The following is a 24,558-nucleotide window of genomic DNA, read 5'->3' as shown; positions in this document are numbered from 1 at the left end:
TCGAGTCACACCAGAATATAGGAAGACAGTTATTGTTGTTGCAGGTTCATCATCTCAGCTCCCAGGCATCTCTGCATACATTTCTCAGTGGAGTGTACATGGCCCAAACATCTGCAATTCTTCCACAAATAACCTTCCTCCATCTTAAGGTCAGGAGTAGCGATATTCACAGATGGTGCACAATGTTTAATACAATATCCAATGACTTAAATACTTAAGCAGCCATATCCCTCTGCATAGACCATATCCAGGTTTGGATTGATAAGTTGCAAGTAATACTTATGCCACACAAGAGAGAGAGAGAAAAAAGAGGGAAGCTAACCATCGCCTCCTGATGTTCACTCGCAATGTAATTGCTAAAGCCTGCACTCTCAACATCTTAGGGGTCATAATTGAGCAGAACCTGAACTGGGGTGGACATCTAACTACTTTGACTACAAGACAAAATCGGACATTTGCCACAATGTAGCGAGTAACTCAACTTCTGTCTCCCTAGTGTCTGTCCACTATCTACAAAGAACAAGTCATCAGTGTGTTGGAATACTCTCCATTGCCAGGATGGATGCAACTCCAATAACACTCAGTAAACTTGAAACCTTCCAGGATAAAGCTGCTCATGCACAACATTCAACATTCACTCCTTTGTACTAGTGTGTGCCATGTATAAGAAGCACATGTATAATTCACCAAGGATCCTTTGACAACTTATTCCAAGCCATGACCACAACCAACTTGAACACCACCACCTGATACTCCACGTCACACATTATCCTGATTTGGAACTATATCGCTGTCCCTTCAACTGCTGTTGGGTCAAAATCTTGCAACTCCTCCCATAACAGAAATGAATGCAATGACAATAGAGGGTGCACCTACCCACCATGGATGATCATGGTTTAAGAAAAAAAGTCATCTTCTCCAGGGCAATTAGAAATGGGCAATAAATGAAGATTTAGCAAGTGATACCCACATCCCTTGAGGGAATAAATTTTTTTTAAAAAAGTTAAAAAGAGATATCTTGGTATTCAGAGTGTCCTCTACCACTCACATCTTTTTCATTTTTGATGAATGGTCTTGCGTGAAGCACAAACACTTTTGTAGTAGTAATCAAGCAGATTTTATTAAAAGGAGCACAGAACAATTCAATCAATGAAAGACATTCAATTCATGCACAGTACACAGCCTGGTTCTGTGCAGGCACACTGCTTTGTTACATGTGTTACATATTGATGAAAAAATTCAATAGGAAGACTTAAGCTGGTACAACAGCATCAGGGCTGATTGGGTTACATTCACTGAACACTTGAAAGCTACAATTTCAGAGTCACACAACAGTGCGATAAACTCACAGGCAGGGAGGGTCTCTTAATTTCTGTGGCTAGGTGGTAGATTTTGCCCACTCCACTCATGGATTGGGCATGCACTTTTTTCTCTGGACAATATCTGAATGCTATGAGATGGGAGCATCACGATGTAGAAAAAACCTCCGGGTGATTTCCTTGTTTCCAGTGGGAGCCTATAGTCACAGACTTCAAGGGCTGGAGCTAAGGGGATGTGAGTCGGGTGTTAGATCAAGTTACCAATTGGGATCTCACTCATTTTGAATTTTTGGTTTAAACCCCTCCCAGTATTGTACTCCCTGCCTCCAATGAGGCTTAAAAGCAGCATTGTCCCCACATGCATCAGCTTCAAATTGAGTGAGTTTGCCTAGTTTCCAACATTGTTACTCTGGGTGTATTAAGCCTGATCCCATCCCACTGATGGGTTGGGTTGAATTGCTGGAATAATGAATAGTCCCTTGCATTTGCAAATATACCCTCCTGCATGATTATTACCTTCCTGCGAAAATCTTTTGACATTAACCTGAGGCAGTTGCATGGTCCCAGTGTACAGGGTGGAGATGTAGAGAAATACCTTCTTTCAGAGGGTGGGTGAACCTGTGGAGTTCTCTGCTACAGAAAGCTGTGGAGGCCAAGTCACTGAATATGCTTAAGCAAGAAATAGATACATTTCTAGACGCCAAAGGCATCAAAGGGTATAGGGAAGACAGAGAGTCGGAATATGGCTTTGCAATAGAGGATCAACCATCAATGTGCTGAATGGCAGACCAACTTGATGGGTCGAATAGTGTAACCCTACTTCTCTTCTGCAACGTTTCAATGAATTGGTGAACTGAGCAGCCATGCCAGTCCATTTGCACCATCATGCCTTTACATGTAGCATTTCAAAGCCATTCGTGTGTTTGAGCAGAATGGTCATTTTCTCACTGAAAGATAAGGGCAGAGTTATCCACATTCAGGATTGGAGGACAATGGTTCCCTTACCAGCAAGGCAGGGGTGCACTGCCCTGGGAAAATGCAATGGAGCTGAGGCCCCAAGAACTTCTGCAATTTCACTTAGCAATGGCAATTCAAGAGAATTCCCTCTCTGCTTCACAGTTAACAGGTGGGTTATCACACGCCTTAATATAGCACGCACAGGAACATAATAGAACATGCATGATTTGCAATATTACTAGCTATCGCTTGTAGTCTAAGTCTTGTCAGGTCAAACCTGGATCAACATTTTCAGCATGATTTGGTTAAAAACATTTCAATCTTAAATATCCTAAAACTTGCACTATATTAGGAACTGAAAGAGATATTATAGCCAGATTAAAGATGATTACATTAAATTCACACGCATCATTAGTGGCTCTTGACAATATTTTAGGAAAGGTCCTATTGGCTAGGGAACATCGCGCTTATTTCTGGATCGGCAGCAGAGGAGGTACCTTGTTGCCTGGAGCATTAGAAGGAGCATGGAATAAGGTGGGAGGAGGGGTACAGCGAATCGGACCTTACTAAAACAAAACCAGAAAAGATCAACTCCACCAACCTGCAAGACAAAGAGAAAAGTGAATAGAGGATGAGCGATTGAATACGGTTGGGAGTGGGGGTGATGAAAAAGGAAGAAATGGCTAAGCAGGAACTCATCCTGCAGCCCAAGAATCCCTCTGACCTTTCCCCGGACTATCCCTGTGACTATAAACCCATTCCCTCCAACAACGCCCCCTCCCCATATGTCAGATGCTCTTGCGGCATAGATCAAGATTGAGATACCTGGCCAAACGGGTTTTTGTTAATCCCAAAGAACGGAATGCCCCACACGAACCCCATCATTACCACCTATTTCCAGCTTTTAAAAAAAAGTACAAAAACACGGGAGCCCAGTGCCTGGATGTCACTTTTTCGCCAACGCACTCAATCCCAATGCAGCAACAGATGAGACTTGTGGAAGTAGCGCCGCCTGGCGGCCGGTGGGCGAACTCAAAAACTCAAAGGCAGCTGGGGCCGAGGGCGGGGGTCCGAGACGTGCCCTCACAAGCAGTTTCCGGCTGCCTCGCTGGGAGGCGCTCTCGTTCACCGAGTCAGCGTCGCGGGGTTGAGGTAGGGAAGGGAAATGGGGGGAGGCAGTGGTCATCAGATCAGGGTGATTTTGGGATTTTTCTTGACCGACAGACAAAACCTGAAGAAGGGGTAAAGCCTTTCAGTGAAATTCCCGTTCAGGGAGTGGACAACGGCGTCATCGTTGTCAGGGTTAGAGAAAGTCACCTGGCCGCCGTCGAAGTCCAGCAGAACCCCGACCTTGGTCATCTCGACTAACTTGACCGCGTTCCCGAGGCTCCTGGAGGGGTACTTGCCCTTTCCGACGTTCCACAGCATGACCAGCCACAGCCCGCTGCTCGGGAGTGATTTCAGCCACGACCTGGCCTTGTACGAGTTCACGGAGACGCCCACAAACCAGGCCGAGCCGTCCTCCACCTGTACCTCCCAGTAGTGCGTCCCGGACGTGAAGCCTTCCGCGCCCCACAGGCGCCAGTTGCCGAGGTACACGCGTTGGTCTGGGCTGAGTTGCTCGGGCGCGCCTCCCCAAGTGGCGCTGCTCTCGGCTTTGTGCAGCACGAACTGCGGGTCCGAGTGCGCCTCGTCGAAATGGATGACAACTGCAAGGTGTAAAAACACACACACACACACACACAAAAGAGAGGAACCGTCAATACTAGCAGCCGCTGGACAGTCCACGGCATCGTCTCAGCGCAGAAGGAAACCATTCAGCCCTTCGTTTCTGCCCCAGCCATTCAAGTGAACAGCCCATTAAGTGCCAATCGCCTGTAACGCTTTTCCATTAATCATCTTATTTCCCCCTAACTGAACCTGCACCCCTCTAGTCTCAGGCAGCGACCAGATCCTAACCAACCCCTGCAAGGATAAGTATTCTTTCTCATAACGCTTTGCTAATTATTTTACGTTCTGGATCGTTTCGTAGTGGGAACATTTTCTCCCGATTTAGGCTGTCTGACTGCTCATGATTTTGAATGATTAAATCAGAGTCCCTCCCAAACTTCAGTGCAATTTCTCTGAACCATTTTCAGAACTGAAATCCCTCAACTCTGGCATAATGTGTGTAAATCTCTTCTGCACTCGCTATAATTCTTCCTAAAATGCAGTGCCCGGAACTTTATGCAACAATCCAACTGAGGCTGAAGAGTCCTCTTTAAGTTCCGCATAACTTCTACAATCGCTGCTAATTTCTTTCCCTTTTCCAATCTCTCTGTCTCTCTGTCTCTCTCGTCTGTCCCTGTCGAAACAACCATCACTAATGCCCTCTGTTCGACTTTGGTTTGTCTCTTCTCTTTCCGTTTGGATATTTTTAATTTTGGATGCTAGCCTTGGAGTTGAAGTGAAAGATTATCCATGGCCTCCCTGATGATAGGGCCGTTCGAAGGGCTGAGTGATTAGCTCCTGCTTCTATTTCATATAGTCTTATGTTCTAAAATGGAAGATATGCAACTCATTACCCCTTCACAATCCCCACCCCACATTATCCCTTTTCATCAAAATAGTGCTGAGCTATGAGTGACTAATTGGATAGAGCAGGCAAAGAGGTTTTGCACAGAGTAGGCAGTTTATTTTAATATTAAAAGAGAATCTCAAAGGCATCTCTGCTTGCAAATTAGCATAAGGCACATAAAATTAGAGTGGTTAATTCGTTTTAAAGACTGGTGTGGGAAACGTTGTTTTGTGTCCAGTTCCTGAAGGACAGTTTCTGTTTTATCACCATTGATGCTGCCAGACCTGCTGAGCTTTTCCAGCAATTTTTGATTTTATTTCTGGTTTGTGGTTAACTGGCACTAGCGCTGGGGAAAGTAAAGGGGTCTGGGAGAGGAGGTTGGAGGTGCTGATGATGGGGCGAGGGGGGGCAGAGATTCCTGTCTAAAGTCACATATGCACACCCCCTGCCTCCTCCCCTCACCTCATGCGCACCAGCAGAAAGTTTGAGTATTCATTAGAAGATGACTTCAATCGCACTCAATATTGGGCACAGTGTCTAACCCCTGACAAATGGAATTCCATTTATTTTCCTTCACTGCCAATGCTCACTTTCACTCCATTTATGTCTTAGGGTGATTTGAATTCCTCGGTTTATGTTGATAGAAGTGTGCTGTAGGCAGTGTGCTCCCTCCTTATTTTATGGTCAGGTGCTGATAAGTTGTTTTGTGCCCCGTACTTTGGAGACTGAGCTGTAACTTTTCACATTTAATGTCGGGCAGAAAATGTGCAGTAGCAGCTGAACGGCCATGTTGCACCACATCCAACTGGCATTTCCAGTTTGCTTCAAATGAACTGACTCAAAACATTAGCTTCCTTTCTCTCCGTGGATACTGCCTGAACTGCTTTGTTTGTTTTCTGAAAACTTTAAAATGGTTCGCTGACTCACTGTCACCCATTATACCCTACTCATGAGGCAGGGTCAATGCCTTGTCCAACTACCCACACCCAAGTTTTATGACTCTCAGTTGCTCTGGTATGGGGGTGAACTTTCACTTCAATAAATTCCTGCTCATTGTGTTGGAACAGACATGAAAGTTTGATGGGCAGCAAAACTGCCACCTGGAGGTTGCCAGTGGGCAATGCAAGTGAAAATATCCAGGGCCGCGATGTGATATTAACAAAGAGTGATTAGAAAGGTAAGGCTGATTAGAAATTAATGCAATAGACTATTTGTGCTGAAAATGTGTTGCTGGAAAAGCGCAGCAGGTCAGGCAGCATCCACGGAACAGGAGAATCGACGTTTCGGGCATAAGCCCTTCTTCAGGAATCACCCCTTCCTGAAGAAGGGCTTATGCCCGAAACGTCGATTCTCCTGTTCCCTGGATGCTGCCTGACCTGCTGCGCTTTTCCAGCAACACATTTTCAGCTCTGATCTCCAGCATCTGCAGACCTCACTTTCTCCTCAATTGACTATTTGTGCCAATCTAAGATTGGCATGGTATGAAACAAGTTCACATTAAACAGTAATTTGAGTGAACTGCATGCTCACTTTCAAACTTGTCGCCGATTCATTGGAGATGTTGGAATAGCCCACTTGGACTACTGTGAGCAGATGCAGGTACCGCACCCCAGGAAGAATAATCTGGCTGGGGTGAGGGGGGTGGGGTTCAAGCAAGTTTACATGGATGATACCTGAATTCAGCTATTAGGTTGTGAGGAGAAATTAGACAAATTTGGCTTTCCCCCCCAGGAATTTAAAAGGTTAAGGGGTGACCTAATTGAGGTCTTCAGGGTATGAACAGGAAATGACAAAGTCGATGCAGATAAATTATTTTCATTGTTTGAAGATTCCGGAACCAGGGGGTATAGTCCAAGAATTAGGGCCAGGAAGTTCAGGAGAGATCTTAGAAAGCACTTCTACAGGCAAAGAGTAATGGAAGTTTGGAACTCTCTTGGTCGATTCTAATTCAATTGTTAAATTTAAAGCTAAGGTGGACTTTTAAAAAAATTAGACAAAGATACCAAGAGATATTGGCTCAAGGTAAACGCATAGATTTAGGCCACGGATCCGTCATGATCTTATTGAATGATGGAATAATTTCAAGGGACTGAAAGGCCTACCCCAGCTCCTGTGTTCCTAACAGGCAGCTCATAACCACTTTCTCAAAGCTGCCATGGACAGGTTATAAATGCTGATCCAGGAAGCAACACCCACATCCTACTAGTGACCAAAAATCAAGATTAGGGATAATTTGTGTCAAAATATGCACTGGCCGGTATCACAGCCACTGCTCTTTGCACAGTTCTCCTGCATGTGAATTCAGTTGACACCAAAGGGAGCAAAACTCCAAAAAGAAAGTCCTCAGTCTAATATTGCCAATTTTCTGTCTGTTATAAATACCCCAGCCCTAAGAGAAGGAGAAATGCTTTTCAAGGGGTAATAAGTAGTTTCAGTTCAGCTAAGTAGTTTTAGTATCATCGCTTGAGACAAATTTCTATCCCTTTAGGTCTTAAGGTTCTTATAATCACCCAGCTCATCCCAAAACTCTTACCTTTTTCCTTTGGTTCTTTCTTTATTCCTGGAATAAACAAAAATCAACAAAACCAGGTCATGTTAATTCTTGTATTTACTTACAAAGTCAGATATCTGATTGACCACGTATGATAACAGCTATGCTAATTTTTGGGGAATGTAAATGCACCATCACACTGTTGCTGATGGGTTGCATCCTCATTCTCCAAATGAGTGAGAAACCTAAGTCAACCAGTAGTGAGCAATTACAGTAGGACCGCCATTGACTGCAATTAGATTGAAGATTGTGCAGGACAGAAAACAGGTTGATCAAATTTCAACAGCCCCCCACACCCATTGACCCACATCTGCTAATGAATCGTTTCAACTTATTGGTGCACTTTTGAAAGAAAATCCCTTTCAATGCTGCTTTGGAAATTAGACCCTCTAATTGCTCAGAAATCAAAATAATTTCCTCTAATGTTAGTTTCCAATTACCATTTGGATGGTGGTTTCTGGCAACGTTAAAACTGGGTAAAAAGTTTGAATAATATTGGCACAGTGATAATGTCACTGGGGGCTCCTAATTCAGAGCTCTAGTCTAATGCTTTTGGGACACAGGGCCAAGTGGATGAGAGTTGAATCTGCAGTTGTTAACAAGTCTCTGTAATCCCCCCTCTCCCCCCAATGAAGTTGTCAGCTGTTGTTTCAAAACTCCACTTGGTTGACTTTCGAGAGGGAAATTTAACTTCTCTGCCTGGTTTGAACTACATGTTACTCCATCCCATAGCTATTAAATGCCCTCTGAAATGATCTAGCAAGGCACCCAGTTTGAGGATAATTGGGGGTTGCTAATAAATACGGGCCAACATCTGATGGATGAATTAAAAATATAAATACCCTATAAGATCCAGTTCCATAACCATGAAGGGAGTACTGACAAAAAAAAAACTTTGCCTTTACACGTCACGCCTCCTGGGATCAGGTAAATCAGCTCAGAGGATGACGTCAAGGCTGGAATCTTCACAGTTAACCATGGTCTGGAGTCATACCAAATTGACTTATCAACATTGAGGGGCATAGCGAGGAGGAGATGGGAGTTGGGAAGGGTGTTATGTGGTGTGCATTGGAATGGCACAGATTTTTCAGAAAAGTAAAATACAGCAGATTTAAATAACATAATATGGAGGTTTGAGGGGCAGTGGTAATTTGGATTCAGGCCCCACTGTCTAAAAAGTGTCATAACATGTCTAAACAAGTTGAATTATAATATGAACTCTAACGTTTTCTCAAATTTGACTTCCATGTAGCAGTTTATTACAACTGCGTGGTTTGATAGACTAGAGGGCAGTTCTGAGTGGTCCACATAGCTGTACATTGCGAGTCACAGGTCGAGTGGTAGGTTTTCATTCTTGAAGGATATTTGTGAACTAGTGGCGCTATAGTGTCAATACTAATGATGAGATTTTTGATTTCTTGTTTATTATTTAAGTCTGACTGATGTGACATTTAGGCTCAAATAGCCAAAATATTAGAGTCTGGAAAAACAGAGCAGGTCAGGCAGCATCTGAGGAGCAGGAGAGTTGACCTTTCGGGCAAAAGCCCTTCATCAGGAAAGAGGCTGTGAGCTGAGGGGGTGGTGAGATAAATGGGAGGGGATTGGGGCTGGGGAGAAGGTAGCTGAAAGTGGGATAAGTAGACGGATGTGGGGGTATTGGTGATAGGTCGGAGAGGGTGGGCATAGCCAGAATATTAATCCAGGTCACTGGATTTGTTATTGAGTAACATTATTATTTTGTCATTGCTCCCATCCTCTGAAAGTCAATTAAGCATGGACTATAAATGTGACACTATCTTTCTCTGAAAAACTAAAGAACTGATAGTTAGCCTCACCTAATTTCTTCCGGAGATCAGCAATTTCTGAAAGCAAGTGCAATAATTAGCATCATTTAAAGTCACTGTAGAAAGGAAAACAATTGTTACAATTGTCTATCACTGTTCTAGTTCGCATCTGTTTGTGAAGTGTGAGGGAATCTTAAAGAAAACTTGCGTAAATTTGGTGCTGAGCCCTGGCTGAAGATTTTAAGTATTCTTGAAGGATGTGTCGCATGAAAATGCTACTGAATTGACCCGGCGTGTGGTCCAAAAGTCAACCCATATGTCGAGAGCATTAAAAAATGATGGTGAGGGGTTCCAAGTAATTGGGGAGGTGGAGCACTGAAAAGCTGTGAACTGCAGTTCTCCATTCAGTGCTACTGTGGATTTTGGGGTAAGGAGAAAGGCTGGGAGCAGGTGTCATAGGAGAGAATTTTGGCAGCCTGCATGGGCAGCAGCATAGGTGTTGCTGTGCCTTGTGGCTGGAGTGTAACCGGGCTAACACATTGAGCAGTAGCCTCGGGTGTGAAAAGTCTCTGCAGCTGTAAAAGAAAAGAAAACAACCAGGAATTTTGGATTCACGAACAGATCTGAGAGGATTCCAGAACAGTGAGGCTTCTGAGTGGATACTGACACGTGGGACTTTGCTGGAGTAATGCTGCTGTCTGCCCAGGATTAGATGGATTATAGAAAGGAAGGAGCTGGAATTCCTGGGTTGTATCTTGGCTGGCATGGCCATTTAGTGCGGAGTTTGATGTTTATGTAGAGTAAACTTTGCCTGATCACTCAACTCTACTTGAAGTTAATTCTGGATGTTTGCATATCGGGGAGATTAGTGTCTGCTTTGTTTACACTTGGATAGTAACAAAAGAAAACTTCTGCTTGTTGTAAATCATGGAATCTGGTGGCCATATTCTTTTAGCAAATAAAGAGTACTTCTAATTTTGGTTATAATAAAGAGGGCAAATTTGCCTGTGCTGTCACAATACTATCACTACAACACCTATGGTGGGAACTAAAACAAAGTGCTGGAGAAACACAGCTGGTCTGACAGCATCTGTGTTCATTTCTTGGCATTGTGTAGCATTAATGTTATTTTCCACTTGTCAACCAAAGCCTGTGTGTAGCCCAGGTCTTACTGGATAGGTTGCATCAGTATCTGAGGAGCTGAGCTTCATACAAGCACCGTGAAAGTCCCCAATTCTGATTTTATGATGGGGAGTTGGAGAGATCATTGACCTAGCAGCTTAACATGATTGGGCCTAGGATACTACCACAAGGAATCCCTGCAGTGATCCCCTTGTTGACAGTGCAGAACTAGCTAGAATAGTAAGCTGTGAGGCAGATGTAAAGAATCTTTAAAAAATGCATGTAAACTTATTCAGCAATTGGAAAGGTGATGGGTTTCAGTTTGTGAGTATTTTGGGCTTGTTAGGATGAATAGAATAAAGGACAACCTTAAGAGGGTAACATTAAGAATGCTAGAGACAATATTGGTCTCTTTAGCTGAAGAATGATGAGCTTTTCTTAGCAAGGATGCTTTGAATGCTCCCTAGATTGCTTACTATAAAGAAATGTCTGTCCTATAGTCAGAAATTGAGGTCAATCGGCTGAGGTTCTATGTAATGTAATAGAATGAGAGTTAAGCTTATTCAAATATATAATACTCTTAGAGGGATGACTTAGAAGATGCTGACAGGCTGGCTAGGACATCTGAAACTAAAGTGGGTGTCGTCAGGATAAGGAATAATCATTTAAAACTGAGCTAAGGGTGTATTTTGTCATTCAGATGGTTATGAAAACTTGGAATTCTCTAGATAAGAGAGTGCAAGATGCTCAGTTGATGATGATGTTCAAGGCTGAGATTGATAAATGTTGGTAATTAAGGGAAAGTAGGGCAGGAAGAGGAATCGATATGGATGTTCAGCCATGATCTTTTGAAATGATGGCCTCGTCTCCAATTTGCACATGACTTATTACTGCTCCTTATTCTTATATTCATTTAGACAGGGATGTGAACTTCAACGACAGGAAGGAACAGAACGTGTGAATGGTATATAGTACCAAGGAATCATAAAAGGAAGGATTTGCTGGGGTTTTTCATGGCAGTGTCCTGGGCCCAACCATGTTCAACTGCTTGGTCAATGTTTTTCCCTCCATCACAAAGTCAGAAGTGGGGATTTCACTTCTGCTGGCATGAAGCTCAGCTCCTCAGGTACCTGTCTTCATGTTGAAGAGGTTGTAACATTATAATTAGTCAAATCATAACATAAAGTGGCTTCAAGGCATTGATAGATAGAATGCTGAATTCCATCCCTTCCAATTACTCCATAACTTGTGACAAAGTTGCAGCTTCAATTCACTAGTCCAACCACAATAAATTTATGCAATCTTTGAAGGTTTAAATTAGTAAATCTTGTTTTAATGTGTTACAAAAGTACAAATGGAAATTTTTGTCACAATAAAGATTTTTGATGGTTCCCTACTGTTGAGGAAATGGATGAGAAAAAACTTTAATTACTGAGTCTGTTTTTTTACCTGATTCCTTTTTGCGCAGCTGTTCCTCTGGCAAATTGTGAGACCGCAATGTTAACATTTTAAAATTATTCCATGGCATGCTGAATGGTAATGAACTCTGTAAATATTATATCCTTATAGATTTTGTTAAAATTTATGGAGGTAATTGTGAACATCTTCAAACAGTCCTTTGTTAGTTTATTTCATCTTGAACATATGGTTTTGTGATAATAAGAAAAATTACTATCCATGTTATGAACTTTTACTGTGTTTTCATGCACCAGTTTGGTATTGTTCAGTGTTATAACACCAAAGAATATTTAGCTGAATCATTTTGGTATGTATTTAATGCATAAGATTATTATTAGAGTTTTACTGGGAAAAATTGGGTATTATCACACAGTTCTTAAAAAGCATTTTCGTGAATTCCTTGATGGCTAATTGATGCCCAGTAGCTTATTTATAGTTCTGTTTGGAACCAACTATTGAACTACTTTTAGTTGCATTAGACAGAGTTGGCAATTATAGAATTACATACTAATCCAGTATCTTTTGTGAATATTTGATCCTGCTATATTTAAATTATGGATTGCTGATAGTAAATAATAATGTCTAGAAGAATCTGTATGCCTCCCCCCGGCTCCAGACAGAATTCAAAGTCACCTGCCAGCTGAGAAGACAAGTTATGGTAGAATGTTTCCTCATCATTCCTTGTCAATTTCCAGTCTATTTAATTGAGAATATTGCAACTTGATCTTGACTAATGCAATGTAAAAGGGATCTGAATTCAAATATGTTAAACATGGATATTTTTCTATCCAAAAGTAGCATTTTTCTGACCATATGAATCCAACAGTTTATATATGTCTCACCTCATAGTATTCCACGATGTCAGAGAAATTTAAGTAGTTTAGGAACCAAATGAGCACGACTATTTCTGTTCTCTCGACATCACAAGGAAGCCAAATTTGATATCAAGAAGGAAGTGATGGTATAGTAGTAATGATGGTATAGTAGTTCCTGAAGAAGGGCTCACGCCCGAAACGTCGATTCTCCTGCTCCTTGGATGCTGCCTGACCTGCTGCGCTTTTCTAGCAACACATTTTTAGCTATAGCAGTAATGTTAATGGTAACATCCTCACATTAATGTTAGGCTCAGTGGTGAGCACTGCTGTCTCACAGTGCCAAGACCTGGGTTTCAATCCAAACTTGGGTAACTGTGTGGAGTTTGCACATTGTTTGCGTGGGTTTCCTCCAGGTGCTCTGATTTCTTCCCATAGTCCAAAGATTCGGAAGCTAGGTGGATTAGCCATGGAAAATTCAGAGTTATAGGGTAGGTACGTGGGATGCTCTTTGGAGCCTCTTTGGGCCAAATAGCGTGCCTTCATACAGTTGAAATTTAACAAAAAAAATGGTTTTGGTGATTCAGAGATAAACTTTGAGCAAGTTGTAACTTTGCTCGCTGAGCTGGTATATTTGTTCTCAGACGATCCATCACCATAACTTGTTCAGGTGGATGGTATCATTTCCGGTTCTTTTTCTCAGAGATTGGTAAATGGAGTCCAAATCGATGTGTTTATTGATGGAGTTCTGGTTTGAATGCCAGGCCTCCATGAATTCCTGTGTTTGCCTCTGTTTAGCCTGTCCTTGGAGGGATGTGTTATCCCAGTCAAAGTGGTGTCCTTCTTTATCAGTGCGCAAGGATGCTAGTGATAGTTGGTTATGTCTTTTCGTGGCTATTTGGTGCTAGTATATCCTGGTGGCTAGTTTCCTGTCTGTCTGTCCGATGTAGTGTTTGTCGCAGTCCTTGCAGGGTATTTTGTAAATGACATTCATTTTGGTGGTTGTTGGTACAGGATCTTTTAGGTTCATCGGTGTCAGTTTCAGTGTGTTGGTAGGTTTGTGGGCTACGAACACACTGAAAGAGCTACTGATGAAACCCAGAGGACCTTGTACCAACAACTTGCAAAACAAATGTCATTTACAAAATACCCTCAAGGACTGCGACAAACACTACATTGGACAGACTGGCAGGAAACTAGCCACCAGGATGCAAAAGCACCAACTTGCTGCCAGAAGACATGACCAATTGCCACTAGTATCCTTACACACAGATGAGGAAGGCCATCACTTTGGCTGGGACAGCACATCCATCCTAGGACAGGTTAAACAGAGACACGCACGAGAATTCCTAGAGGCCTGGCATTAAAATGGAACTCCATCAATGAACACATCGATTTGGGCCCCATTTACCAACCTCTGAGAAAAAGAACGGAAAATTATATCACCGACCTTATCAGACCAAGACACATAAATAGAAAGTGGGACAGAATGCCAGTGCTTCAACAGAGGCTGACTGATGATGCGACCTGGCATGGTGACACAACTATCTGAGAACAAATCTACCAGCTCAGCGAGTAAGCTTGCAACCAGAACTTCAGCCTGAGCTACAAATTTTCTCAAAAATTGCATAAACTTTACTTTGACACTGATATTATTTAAACAGTGCTAGAAGATCACATTATCTCCACTGGAACTAGTAGTTTGTTTCATTTAAAGATTGCATAGAGTGAAAAAGAAACCCAACAATAATGTGTTGAAGCTTGATGTGAGCCCTGATTGTATGCTGCAGTCCTACAACGTGGTTTAGAGCGCATACAGAGAAAGGTACAGGAGCAAGTTATGGTCTTGGTCTAATGCCTTTTGACCAGTTATCCAGAACGCCAGACTGATGGCCTGGGGTCGTGGGTTCAAATTTCCTTCTTCAAATGGTGAAATTTGAATTCAGTATAAAAATCAAGTTTGACGTTAATTTAATAATCACTGCCGTTTTTATCAAAAAGACTATATCCGTTACTATTTCTTTTTGGAGAATAAAATCTGCCATTATTAACTGCTTTCGCCTAGTTGTCACTCCAGACCAACAGCAATGTGTTGACAATTAATTGCCCTCTAGGGCAGTAAATCCTGGCCGAGCTAGTGAAAATGACAGCACATGATTGAAGAAAAGCAAGTTTTGGTTTCATATTTTTGTTACTGAAGAGATGGTGATGTAATTCTAATGTTTAGTAATTCAGAGTAATTTAGTAACTCAGATTCCAGGGACTTGGTTCATATCCCACCACGGCAGCTAGTAGAATTTGCATTCAGTTTAACAAACCTGGAATCGAATGCTAGGCTCAGTAATGACAATCACGAGCCTATCATAGATTGTTGTAAACTCTTCTGCTACACGAAATGTATTTTTGAGTTTGACTGTCATGCGACTTCATACCACAGCCTCTGAAACAGCCGAACAAGGCATCAATTCAGGAGCAATCTGAGGTCGTCAGCAAATGCTGATCTTGCCACCGACTCCCAACACCCACAAAAGAATAAAAATAAACCTGATTTAAAGTGATAAATTGGCTCTTCCATTCCCCCATAACACACACCCATTTATTTATTTCTTCCAGCGGGTAATTTGCTTTTCTTCAGTGACTAGGCAGTCGATTCAGAAACGTGCAACTTCACTTACAATGGAACTTGAATATAATGGTCATTGATTCTGCATTCTTGTCTTGACAGGCAGGGAACGTAAAGTCAGGTTGCTCTGTATTGTAATCAATGGAGCACAAAACCAACACTGCACTCAATATTGCAACTTCCATGAAAGGTTGGAGCAGTTAAGTTAGATCACTTCTGGGTGCCCTTTGCCTCGATGATTCTATTACAAGCAGCGGCTCTTTTACGCCATCACTGTGCAGTTTATTTTATGCTCAGTTAAATTAAGACAACATCACGGACAATACACGGTACACTCATTTCTAAGAATAAAGTGAAAATTCGACGGTGTAGATTTCTGATTAATGATCTTACCTAGATCCAGATGAGCTTTTCGTAGTTCCTCGAGCTCTTTAAGTATTTCCAGTTTATCGCACATAAACATAATAATACAAATCAAGTTATCCAGCATATTAGAACTTGTGCTGAGTATCTGTATTGGGTGCATTAACTCCATCGTCCTGGTGCATTTGCAAGTGCAATCATTAGACATGCATTCAGTGCAGTGATAGCTAAGTTCACACGAGCTGCCAGCAGAGAACTGCAAGTGGTCTTTTATATTGTCATAGTCGCTCTGTTGCTTGGAACACGTGGGATACCATTTTGCTCTTTTGTAAAGTGTGTCGGAGTACTGACAACTGCTCATGTCTGTTGTTGCATTGGTCACGATGGTTGCCCAAAATGACCCGTTAACCATAAATGTTGGTGGCGAACGCCAATTTTAAAAGTTTGCAGAATGCAGTGACGACAAGTAAGTTACATGGAGGTCATTCACCATGTAAGTAGTAGCCTTCCTTGGTATAGTGTCGCCTCCTTAATCATGACAGCGCTAACCACCAAGAAAGATCCTGATATAACTTCTTTTTTTAATTAACGAATATGATACCTGGCAAATAGTGGCACTGCCAGCTACCTCCTTATTCACTCTTGTGGTTTTCATCTTGCTGTACTCCATGTTAATGGCATGCAAGGAACCACCAGCATTTAAAAGACCTATATTTCCTGGTAGATGGGAGGAAAGGACGATCCGACCAGTCACTTGCTAAAGCACCCAGCTTCAACCTAAAGAAAATTTGGATACTTCAGCAATTTTAGAGAAAATCACCCGACTGGTTAAATGTGTGGTTTTACACCCGGCAGTGTTTTACACAAGACTGACTAGTGGGTTTTGTAAAATTGTACCTTATACTTCCAGGTGTCATATCAGAAAAACTGCGATTTCGTATGTTTGTGTTAATTTGTTCTTGACCGAAACGTGGAGACAGAATTCGCTAGTTGTTTGACAAGAAATGAAGAGAACAACGGTGCGGATCATTTATAGATGTTTATCACGAGCATGTGGTGTTCTATTCAGTTTGATTGCACATCACGCTGTATAATAGAATGTTAATCTAGTGTCACATATGTTACACCACTGGCCGTGTTGATTTTCCAATGATTAACCCGTGAATAAGCGATCCCAGCAGCAATTAGTCTGTTTTGAATATCTTCCCTTGGCTGGAGTGTATCACGGACAGATGAAATGCTACCCGCCAGTTTGCCCACAACCATTCTCCACTGAAGTTGTAATTCATCTCTAGGAAACCATAGAGATTCAAGAATACATTGTTCATCAAAACATACATTTTGCATCACGAAGGACGAAACATGTAATATTACTCTTCACAATTTTAGACTTTAAGCATATGGCGTCAAGCATATGCTATCTGAATATGCTTTTTGTGTTGTCACCTGAAACAGTCATGAATAGACTTTAATTTTGATAAATAATTCTACAATAGCTTTGCAAATTACCGGCCCAAACTGGCCAGAAAATTGAAGCATCTAAGGGATCATAGCTTTGACTATGAAAACTGGCAAATATTCTAAAATGGTTCTGCACTGACAAGGTGATGTCCCGCTTCTTTTCTCTACTGTAAACCATTCATTCCTGAAGAAGGGCTCATGCCCGAAACGTCAATTCTCCTGTTCCTTGGATGCTGCCTGACCTGCTGCGCGTTTCCAGCAACACATTTTCAGCTCTACTGTAAACCATCCCTTTAAACTCCTCTGCCCCGTGTCCTACAGCTTCATATACTTGTTTTTACCAAAATTGAGACCATGTTTTCAGTCATCCCCATAAAATCATTTGTTTTTTTTTTCTAAATCCTGTCAAAAACCTTCTACCCACTTAAACCTAAACATATTTCCTTCACTAGTTTCTCTCCTGTTTATTCATGCTCGATTGGAACTCATTTTGAATATGAGGTGCTCTTTTTTGCTCTCTCGACCCTATTACCATTAAATTGCTGACCATCCAACTTCCGTTTCTGGTTATTACTAGCTGACATTGTTAGTAGTTCTTTCTCTTCATGGTACTGTGCCTCTCTTGCTCAACTCTTCCTCAAAAAAGCTTGCTTTCATCACTGCCTTCTTGCAAACTATGATCCACCTTCAACCTCTATTTCCTCGACAATCAATCTTCTGCTTATCGGTCCAGGCACTCCATGTTTGACCCCCTCCAAACAAAAAAAACCCAGCACTTACAGAAGTTCACAGTTGACATGTTTGTGACTGCAACAAAGGTAAGCCGCCCCTTTTGTCCTTCTCGACATGCCTGTGTACTTTCACACAGTTAATTATACCATCCTCATTTCCTTTGTCACCTGTCTGTGTCGTAATGTTAGTCTGATTCTGTCTTCATAATTCTAATAATAACTTGTGCATTACTAGCAATGGCTCTTTTCCCATTCCCTAATGCTGCCTCTTTTGTCTCCGATCTACCATTGGACGACTTCTACTTCTCATCCACATTCAGTGTCTCTGCTATATCAGCACAAACATAATACCCGTTTCACCTGTACAATGATTGATAGCTAATTTTACCCTTCCATCAACATCTGTCTGCCAATCCGCTTGTCCTGCACCAATACCAGATAAACATCCGTCTTTTCCAGTCAAATACTGGGATGACTGAAGCCATTACTTCCCAAATCTGCCACAATGATTCATCATCAGAATTGAATCCATCCTGTTCCCCTTTAACAGTGTAAAACTGAGCAAGGCAATTCAAACTTAATGTCAGATTTGATCCCGTGTTGGACCTCCAGCTGCATATTTGCAGCATCACTGAGGCCTCCTATTTTCACTACCATCACTTATCTCTCACCCTATTTCAAACGCAAGCATGCTGAAACCTCAATTAATATCTTTGACTGTTCCTTACATTACCATTCTCGGGACTTGTTGATCAGCCTTTCACATCACACCCTCTGTTATCCAGAGGGTTATCCAGAGCTTTGCTGCCCATGTTCTTTTTGTCATAATCATTCCAAATTCCTCCCAAATCAGTCATTCCTCCTCTCTAGCCATCACTTTCAATCCAATAGCCCTCTGAGATATCCATGCTTCCCTAATGTTGGCCCTTGAGGACATCCCTCTACCCAGAGTATTTGCTGCTGTGACTCTTAAGTTCTGGAGTTCCATTCTTAAACTTCTCTCCTCTCTTCATTAGTTTAAGGTACAGTTTAAAACCTATCTCTTTGACCATGCTTTTGATTAACGCACCCCAATATCTCCACAACAGGCTCTTGTGTGTATTTCATAATATCCCCTTGTAGTACTTTTCACCTTTATAAATTAAACTAAAAAAAATCTTATGTAACACACCATTACACAGAGGGTAAAATGAAATGTTTGAAATTGTGAAATTCCTACTGCTAATGATTAAAAGAAATCCTGCAATTGTGGCAATGTTGCAAAAAGTAGTTGGTGAAATGGAGATCTATTTTATCACTCACCACTTCTCCCACGAGCGTCTTTTCATGGAAACAAAATAATGATTTTATTAGAAACACAAATATTGCCATACTTATATTGCAGGCATGCAGTACTGTGTTGAGAAAGAATATTTGTAGCTGGAAAGGAAAAAAAGCACTAACGTGATTTTTAGCTAGTTCCTTCACTTCTTAACAAATCAAAAATTGATCACATCAGGGTTTGGCCTGAATGTCAACTTATTTAAATCGAAAGTGACAGAAGAGTCTGAGGAAGGGTCACTGAACTTGAAACGTTAAGTTTGATTTCTCTTCACAGATGCCGTCAGATCTATTCAGCCTTTCCAGAAATTTCTGTTTTTGTTTCTGATTTCAAGAATCTACAATTCTTTCGGTTTTAATATATTTTTAATTCACGTAGTCCATTGAATGTAATATGAAAATGATAGAATATGCAATACAAAGGGAACTGGGTCAGCACTTCAAATCTCTATCAATTCTTGATTCTATGCTAGTTTCTCCCTCAACTCCCCCCCAAATTATTTCTATGTCTACTAATGAATCTTTATCCGTCATCCTACCCCGTTAGTCATTGCATATACTAAACGCTCGTCATCTCAAATTCTCTTATAAATTTCCTCTTTACCTCTTTATTATAAATCGATCAATCCCAGTTTCTGTGTTCTGATCACTTTAACCTACTGACTTGAAGCATCCTAGTAAATACTTTAATTAGCCTCTTTAAATCTTTTTCAAGCAATGTAGCATATGTTCATGTTTTGTACAATTGCGTCTTGGGCATTCATTCAAACTGAACTAGGTGTGGAACCTCTTCACACAGAAATCTTTATTGCTATCTTTTTCTTTCTCTTTTGTTGGCTTATAAGAGCAAATTTCAGCGCAGACAAGACGAAGTAACCAGTATTTGCTGAAATCCCCAAACTGCTGAAAATCGTTGGATTTGTCTTTGCTTCATAATACTTGTACTTCCTGCCAAAATGAAACCATGTAATGTTCCAGGAGTGATAAGTGTGCAGAAGTGTCGGAACCAGAGCAGTAAGTCTGCATGTGGAGATTGACAAGAAGGTAGATATTAAGTCACGTATGTCAGATAGGAAGAATAGTAGGGGCCAAGTTAATGACAATGGCGGGTCTGGCAGTCTAGCGTTTTATTTTCAATGCAAGGAGTATACCAAAGTTAGGATCATAACATGTTTGGAGTTTTTAATTCACCTAGAGTTTGGATTAGTACATAGGACTATGTTGTTGGAGCCAGTACAGAAACTTGGTTGAGAGAAGTGCAGAACTGGAAGCTCAATGTTCCAGATGTTTCAGACATGATAGAGAGGGATGTACAAGGCGTGGAGGAGTTGCATTGCTGATTAAGGAGAATATCACAGAGAGGATATCTTGGAGGGCTCAGCCCCTGAAGCAAAATGGGTAGATCTCAGGAACAAGAAAGGTGCAATCACTATGACGGGATTATACTATTGGCCTCCCAATAACCAGCAGGAAATAAATGAACGGATGTATTAGCATGTCATGGAAAGACGTAAAAACAACAGGATTGTTGCAATGGGTTATTTTGACTTCTCAATATTGCCAAGGCCTTAAATGAGCCAAACTATTTAAGCATCTATCCTGTCAAATCACCTCAGATTCTCACTTGTTTTATGAAGATCACCTCTCGTTTTAGAGACTCCATTGGGACCTGATCAAATTTCCCTCTTAAGACAACATCCTTACCATTGGAATCAACCTCACGATCTTTTCTGAACTGTTTTCAATGCAAACATGCAGGAGCCAAAACTGTACTAAGTGCTTCAGATGTTGTCTTACCAAGCTCTATACGTTTCAATAATATTTATCTGCATTTATATTCTACTTTACAATGAAGGCAAACATTTCACTTGCCCTCCTAAATACTCGCAGTTGACAATTCATGAGTAAGGAATCCCAGATTTCCACGTAGTAAATCTGCAAATCTCTGTGTATTTGCATAATGTTCTTTGTTTTTGACATTTTTACAAAACTGGACAAACTTTTTAAACATTATACTTCAAGTGACAAGTTTTATTTGGTTAACCACTTTGCAAACTGTTCATACGTGCTTAACAGATTGATTTTATCTCTGTATCGTTAGTAAATCTGGCTACAATAAAGTAATTTCCTTCTTCCACGCTATAAGATTTTGGCTTAGAAGAGCTTCATGATATGAAGATACATAGATTGTCAACGCAGATGCTTACGACTGTTTCTGTGGTTTGTGCTTGTTCTAAACAAAAAATTGAATAGGCTGCTATTCTGCAGCCAGAAGTTGCAACTTAAAAGGCACCACAATACATTAAACATACTTGACCAGTAGCGTCTTCCGGTCTTTCTGCCTGCCTGAGGCATATTAGAAGGATTTACAGGATGACAACCTGCACTATGACCACACTCTTTTGACAATCAAGTCCTAGAGAACAATTCGGGCCTACAGCTTTTGGCTCATACATAAGAATATTCACTATTGTGCAACACAACATTCTCTCAGATTTTAGGCTCTGTATAATGTTACTCTAAGCACTTATTGCTGTGACACTCTACTAATTCCCATTTGCTGGCCTGAAAATGATCCATTTATTCCAATTCTGTTGCATTTCAATCAGCCTGTTCTTTATCCATCCGACTATGTCATTACTATGTCTTGTTTGTGCCGCAGCCCAGCATGTTCCTACTTGAGAAATATGCACTCACCCTTGGAAGCTGTTCTGCCACAGTAAGATGGAACTCATTCACAGCAACTGAAACTAAACAAATTATCTCAACTGCCTGACTGGGGATGCCTGCAGCAAAAACTCAGATTTTCTTGACAAATCTGGAGGCATTCATGCAATTCTGTCATTCCCCTGGTTAATTAAAACCAATAATGCTTTTCCAAAATGCATCTACAGCATATATTAAAAAGAACTTACAGTGATAGTGATTTCTTATTAACTTTTTAATGTAGTTTTTATTGCAGAGTCTAAGGCTTTGGGATGACCTTCTCATTTATGCAAGTTAGATCAAAAACAGTATTGGTCCATGTTCATGTAAGGGAGAGGGAGCATTACCATCAGTCTTTGTTTCTGAAATACCTATAAATGAAAATGAGCATGGATAAAAATTTGAATAATTCATTTTGACCACGTTGTTTTAATCAGGTTACAAACACGACGAGTGGACTGTTGACCACCGATGTGACCCTTCACTGACAATTTCCTGAATCGCTAGAACTGAAGTCTTTCAAGAAGAAATCTGACAAACCATTAATAGAAGAATTGGGAAGTGCAATATTGGGTTAGCTACATCTGCTCTTTTTCTGAAAATGAATGTAGCACATTCCTGCTCCTCCTTATGTGGAATTTTATTGGAAACTTCCAGCTATTGGAAGGTAAGGAACACCGCAAAAGGCAGAGGACAAATTTCTTGAATGTGCACCTTAGGACAATAAAATGCCAGATAGTGTTGCTTCTGTCTATGATCTTTCCCTCAAGTAAGACTTTTAAATCTAAGTGAAATTAGCACTTCTTCCCGAATACATCACATTAGCATGCAGAGGCATTTTGTTTGCTCACCTGGTTAACATATATCTTGAAAGCCTGTCTACATTTGCCCTATATATGTACCTAGGTATTTATCTTCTACAATGTTTGTCTGTTTTTATATGAGCGTCGTAAGACCCTGGGAAGATATTCTACCACTGAAGATGAGTTGCCTTTTTTCTTATATAAGGATTTACTGACAAGATTCTGCTTTATAAATTGTTTCATTAAGTTAATGAAATGTGAGCGTTTTAGCATCAGGCGAGAAAATGGCTGTCGTGAAATTGTCACCACATTCTCTTTTCCCTGGACTGCATCAAATAGCAAATATAGCTCTGTATTAAAACAATGACTGTCTATTACTTGTGTAGGATTAGACAAATTTCTCCTTCATTATTGCTGCTCCAGCTTCTGCCAATAAAACAAATTTATTGGAAGCCTCAATTTCCTTTGTGCTCTTCAAATGATTTTTGCTGAACTTGTTATGGCACACTCCCTCATTACTGCTGGCCAGGTAAGTCTCTAGCAAACAAAACTCTGAGGTCCATGCAAACAATGGTCTAGGTGAATTGGATTGCTCAATGCCATGTCAGAGTTCACTCAAGGGAACTTTAGCAACATTCATTGGTTATGAATGTACAGCTGAAGTTTTACAAAATAAAAATATCACATTCATCTAATTCAGAACTTTGGTACACTTTCCATTGCTTATTGACTAAGGATGACTTACCTCATTTGCTAGCCGTGAGGCCAAGATAGGCCCAAGGACAGAAGAAGGCCGAAATTTGTAGGAGTCAATCAACATTCTGCTAGCCATCATCTTGTCACTGAGCATCAACTGGCATAGCAGATCTGCCACTCCTTTTCAAAATGCAATATATTTTCAGCCAAAGTTAATAGAAACCAACTGATAAAGGGTATAACAGCTAACCATACCCTCAAAGAGCAAGTTTAAATCTCCTATGATTCAGCTGTGACAACTGGTTTTTGGGAATAAAATACAGAAATAAAATTTTAACTTGTCACGTGATGTTGCAACTTGTCACCTTTTCCAGAAGTTGCCTAAATTTGATTTCCATCAATATAGAGGGGTGTCTAAAAGCTGTGGTATTGGCTCAGTGATCTGTTCAATGCAGCTTCCGATTTGAAATTCCATTTATCTCAAAGGGTCTGAATATCTGGTGCTGACTCTTATGAGTGGTCATTCCAAAACATTATTTTGTCACCTCCAGAGGCAATGTTCAACTTGCTATCCACGTGACAAGTGGTTATATTTCTCCAACTATGGAAGTGCCAGGTCACAAGATGCATAAGCCCTTTGTCCTACTGTCTAATTCTCCACCTGACTGATCGATATGAACACAGAACATTTGCTGCACTGTCACCGAAAGGATTTTCTCAGCAACTTCCTGCAAAATGCTATTACAGCTAGCTATTTTACAAAATTATTGTGAAGTTAATTTGCATGTAGATGGTATATAACCTACTATGGAGACAATTCCTCATCCTAAGCACTGAGTGGCAAGAATTAGCAGGAGAGAATGTGGGCGAAAACCTTACAGAAACAATCTGATCTCCCCTCCAACTAAATTATGGGAGAAATTTGGGTTTAATTCATTTTCAAGTGCTCATTCCCTCCCGAATTTCACCTTTTGAGTTTCATCTGGGCAATATTTAAGTTAGATATTGTTGTATAATTACATCTGGACAACTAATACCTTTTAAAGAAGGAAACTTGGAGACGTCACATTGTGTGACCAATATGTGGCTCCAGTGCCTCAGCAACGTAGTTGACCCTTAATTGACCGTTGACCTAATGAGTCATCCAATTCAAGTGTATGTAGGGATGGATAACAAATGCTGGTGTTGACAATGAAGCCCACAACGAAGGAGACAAGCCTCAAAAGAAAATTGCATCTTTGTTAATAACAGTGAACATTCTTCTAGGTTTGTAATAATTTGTGTGTAAACTTTCA

General features: G+C 40.9%; 1 protein-coding gene and 1 long non-coding RNA gene across 2 annotated transcripts; one reads left to right on the top strand and one right to left on the bottom strand.

Annotated features, from left to right (window-relative positions):
- Positions 1–1,074: 1,074 nt before the first annotated feature.
- On the bottom strand, positions 1,075–8,407 carry LOC122541359 (zinc-binding protein A33-like). Its single transcript, XM_087978961.1, has 3 exons — positions 8,284–8,407; positions 7,367–7,393; positions 1,075–4,072 (listed from the first exon to the last, which is right to left on the bottom strand). Exons 1-3 carry the CDS (start codon positions 8,405–8,407, stop codon positions 3,462–3,464), a joined length of 762 nt encoding a protein of 253 aa, XP_087835087.1. The 3' UTR covers positions 1,075–3,461.
- Positions 8,408–9,040: 633 nt separating this feature from the next.
- LOC148140587 (uncharacterized) lies at positions 9,041–23,026 on the top strand. The gene is made up of 2 exons (XR_015753065.1): positions 9,041–11,416; positions 22,202–23,026. It is a non-coding gene; the product is annotated as an uncharacterized LOC148140587 (long non-coding RNA).
- The last annotated feature ends 1,532 nt before the right edge of the window (positions 23,027–24,558 follow it).

The sequence above is a fragment of the Chiloscyllium plagiosum genome, unplaced genomic scaffold (assembly GCF_037043375.1).
Source record: "Chiloscyllium plagiosum isolate Xiang-an unplaced genomic scaffold, Cpla_swu_hap1 HiC_scaffold_35, whole genome shotgun sequence".
NCBI classification, from domain to species: Eukaryota; Metazoa; Chordata; class Chondrichthyes; order Orectolobiformes; family Hemiscylliidae; genus Chiloscyllium; species Chiloscyllium plagiosum.
The sequence above is the reverse complement of the archived record's forward strand: the minus strand, read 5'-3'. Positions and strand labels throughout refer to the sequence as shown.

Excerpts from the sequence above, each read along its gene's own strand:
- LOC122541359 (XM_087978961.1), bottom strand. The coding sequence starts at position 8,407 with ATGCCCCTCAATGTTGATAAGTCAATTTGGTATGACTCCAGACCATGG. Across the intron at positions 7,394-8,283 it reads AGGAGGCGTGACGTGTAAAG|GAATAAAGAAAGAACCAAAG; the intron begins GCAAAGTTTTTT and ends TGTTTATTCCAG. Across the intron at positions 4,073-7,366 it reads GAAAGAACCAAAGGAAAAAG|ACGATGCCGTGGACTGTCCA; the intron begins GTAAGAGTTTTG and ends TTCTGCGCTGAG.